This window comes from Acyrthosiphon pisum, unplaced genomic scaffold (genome assembly GCF_005508785.2).
Source record: "Acyrthosiphon pisum isolate AL4f unplaced genomic scaffold, pea_aphid_22Mar2018_4r6ur Scaffold_20864;HRSCAF=22348, whole genome shotgun sequence".
Taxonomy (NCBI): Eukaryota; Metazoa; Arthropoda; class Insecta; order Hemiptera; family Aphididae; genus Acyrthosiphon; species Acyrthosiphon pisum.
Window position 1 is genome coordinate 2731 of NW_021770267.1, and position 3131 is coordinate 5861.

General features: G+C 29.1%; 2 protein-coding genes across 2 annotated transcripts; one reads left to right on the forward strand and one right to left on the reverse strand.

Annotated features, from left to right (window-relative positions):
* Positions 1–526: 526 nt before the first annotated feature.
* LOC100570351 lies at positions 527–1167 on the forward strand (the record flags this gene model as incomplete). Its single annotated transcript, XM_003240401.4, is given in 3 exon segments — positions 527–776; positions 854–977; positions 1052–1167. Coding segments are annotated over 3 exon segments (301 nt in total), but the record flags the coding sequence as incomplete, so codon positions are not given.
* A 743-nt stretch (positions 1168–1910) lies between these two features.
* On the reverse strand, positions 1911–2673 carry LOC107883691. Its single transcript, XM_016804230.2, has 3 exons — positions 2343–2673; positions 2142–2265; positions 1911–2067 (listed from the first exon to the last, which is right to left on the reverse strand). The coding sequence occupies exons 1-3, from the start codon at positions 2401–2403 to the stop codon at positions 1926–1928; spliced, it is 327 nt and encodes a 108-aa protein (XP_016659719.1). The 5' UTR covers positions 2404–2673; the 3' UTR covers positions 1911–1925.
* Between the last annotated feature and the right edge of the window lie 458 nt (positions 2674–3131).

A 3131-nucleotide genomic window follows, 5' to 3' on the forward strand; every position in this document is an offset into this window, starting at 1 on the left:
GTTGTTATTACACACATTTTCTGCTTTTTTTCTTAACTATATCTTATTTCATAACTGTGTTTAATTATGTTTACGTGTACCACTTGTGAACTACAATATGATTCAAGATCAGGTTTTTTAAACACACGAGAACTAAACACGAAAAAGAAAAAAAGTTTTATATTTGTGATAAGAGTAATATATCATTTTCAAAAAAAAATTGATCTCATAAAACATTTAAGACATGGAATGCAAATTAACACCTCGAAGAGTAAACTTATTTGCTCTTTCAAAGAATGCAATAAAACTTAGTTCGTTTAAGACTTATCAGTTACACTTAAATATAAGACATATGGTGGATATAATATTGAAAAACAACCACGTTTCTTTACTAAAAATAAAAAAAATAAACTTGAATTTCATCAATTATACGGACACAAAACATTTTTTCCTGCGAAGATCCATTCGTGCCTGACGCCCTATAGAAGCATTGTTCTGTGATAGAAGTCTGTGGGATGGGATATGAATTTCAGAGTTGGCACCACTGAAAAGAACTCGTCCATTCAGCCATTCAGTCATTCAATTCAGTCAATTTTATAGGCATCATTTCATGCAGTCATCAACTCTCAATTCTCATTGTGTAGACGTGTAGTTTCTAGAAACTATAGTTTCTGTTGTCCAGTGTCCAAGTTGTTGTATTTCTTAATTCGTGTTAAAGACTGAATAGGTGTTAGATATGTCATCATTTCATCAAAGAGCCTTATTAAAACGATCACTGAAGAATAATATTTATAGTAGTTAGTACTAAATATATATTTTTAATTTTGATGTTCATAAAAACAATACAATCGTTCATTTTTTTGTTTTATTATAGAGAAGATAGAACCAAATGGACCATTTGATATCGAAGAACTTATTCATTTTTTACGTCGGTATTTTCAGGACAATAATATTTACTTTCATGAAGCGACACGTTTTCAAAATGCCATAAAAAATATGTTGGTCCCATTTGATTAATCATAGAGGTCTTTAATACTCTTATTGTATAACTGCTGTATGTTTTAATTTTTAGACGGTTGACATTTGATGTTGGTGATGGTGATAGATTATCAAAAATTGAAGGAATTGATTTTTACGAGTCGGTGAGATCCAACAGCGGCATCGTCACGGGTGATAACCTAACCATGGGTGAGTTTTTTTCATGTCTAACCTAATCTGTCAGTATTGTCATGTATTAAATTTGTATGTATGAACATTATCAAACTTGGACGGGTTATACCGGTGATTCTTTTATCAAACACTCATTATTTCAAAAAGTGTAAATACTTTTTACATACTTTCAAGTCGCTTATAAAACAACGTTTTTCTTAAAAAATTATATTTTTTAATAATTTTTTATTCTTATAATTTTTTTAGTTTTTTACTTTTTTGAATGACAACATAGGGTTTTAATTTTATATTCCAAAGCATAATATTTTTCTTAATAATTTGATACATGAAAACCGAATTTGGAGTGAGTAGTTTATGAGTTTTAAATATTCAAAGTTTAGATGAGCGGAGTGGAGTGGTATGGGGTTACCCAGCGAAATGTTTGTCTATTTCTCCACTCATCTAAACTTTGAATATTTAAAACTCATAAACTACTCACTCCAAATTCGGTTTTCATGTATCAAATTATTAAGAAAAATATTATGCTTTGGAATATAAAATTAAAACCCTATGTTGTCATTCAAAAAAGTAAAAACTAAAAAATTATAAGAATAAAAAATTATTAAAAAATATAATTTTTTTAAGAAAAACGTTGTTTTATAAGCGACTTGAAAGTATGTAAAATGTATTTACACTTTTTTAAATAATGAGTGTTTGATAAAAGAATCACCGGTATAACCCGTCCAAGTTTGATAATGTTCATACATACAAATTTAATACATGACAATACTAACAGATTAGGTTAGACATGAAAAAAACTCACCCATGGTTAGGTTATTACCCGTGACGATGCCGCTGTTGGATCTCACCGACTCGTAAAAATCAATTCCTTCAATTTTTGATAATCTATCACCATCACCAACATCAAATGTCAACCGTCTAAAAATTAAAACATACAGCAGTTATACAATAAGAGTATTAAAGACCTCTATGATTAATCAAATGGGACCAACATATTTTTTATGGCATTTTGAAAACGTGTCGCTTCATAAAAGTAAATATTATTGTCCTGAAAATACCGACGTAAAAAATGAATAAGTTTTTCGATTTCAAATGGTCCATTTGGTTCTATCTTCTCTATAATAAAACAAAAAAATTAACGATTGTATTGTTTTTATGAACATCAAAATTAAAAATATATATTTAGTACTAACTACTATAAATATTATTCTTCAGTGATCGTTTTAATAAGGCTCTTTGATGAAATGATGACATATCTAACACCTATTCAGTCTTTAACACGAATTAAGAAATACAACAACTTGGACACTGGACAACAGAAACTATAGTTTCTAGAAACTACACGTCTACACAATGAGAATTGAGAGTTGATGACTGCATGAAATGATGCCTATAAAATTGACTGAATTGAATGACTGAATGGCTGAATGGACGAGTTCTTTTCAGTGGTGCCAACTCTGAAATTCATATCCCATCCCACAGACTTCTATAGGGCGTCAGGCACGAATGGATCTTCGCAGGAAAAAATGTTTTGTGTCCGTATAATTGATGAAATTCAAGTTTATTTTTTTTATTTTTAGTAAAGAAACGTGGTTGTTTTTCAATTTTATATCCACCATATGTCTTATATTTAAGTGTAACTGATAAGTCTTAAACGAACTAAGTTTTATTGCATTCTTCGAAAGAGCAAATAAGTTTACTCTTCGAGGTGTTAATTTGCATTTCATGTTTTATGAGATCAATTTTTTTTTGAAAATGATATATTACTCTTATCACAAACATAAAACTTTTTTTCTTTTCCGTGTTTAGTTCTCGTGTGTTTAAAAAACCTGATCTTGAATCATATTGTAGTTCGCAAGTGGTACACGTAAACATAATTAAACACAGTTATGAAATAGGATATAGTTAAGAAAAAAAGCAGAAAATGTGTGTAATAACAACAAACTGGAGAAACAGAATGAAATTATTTTGACAATTATTAC

Coding starts and splice junctions, on each gene's coding strand:
- LOC107883691 (XM_016804230.2), bottom strand. CDS start 2,403: ATGTCATCATTTCATCAAAGAGCCTTATTAAAACGATCACTGAAGAAT. Junction 2,266..2,342: donor GAAGAATAATATTTATAGTA/GTTAGTACTAAA, acceptor GTTTTATTATAG/AGAAGATAGAACCAAATGGA. Junction 2,068..2,141: donor CAAAATGCCATAAAAAATAT/GTTGGTCCCATT, acceptor TTTAATTTTTAG/ACGGTTGACATTTGATGTTG.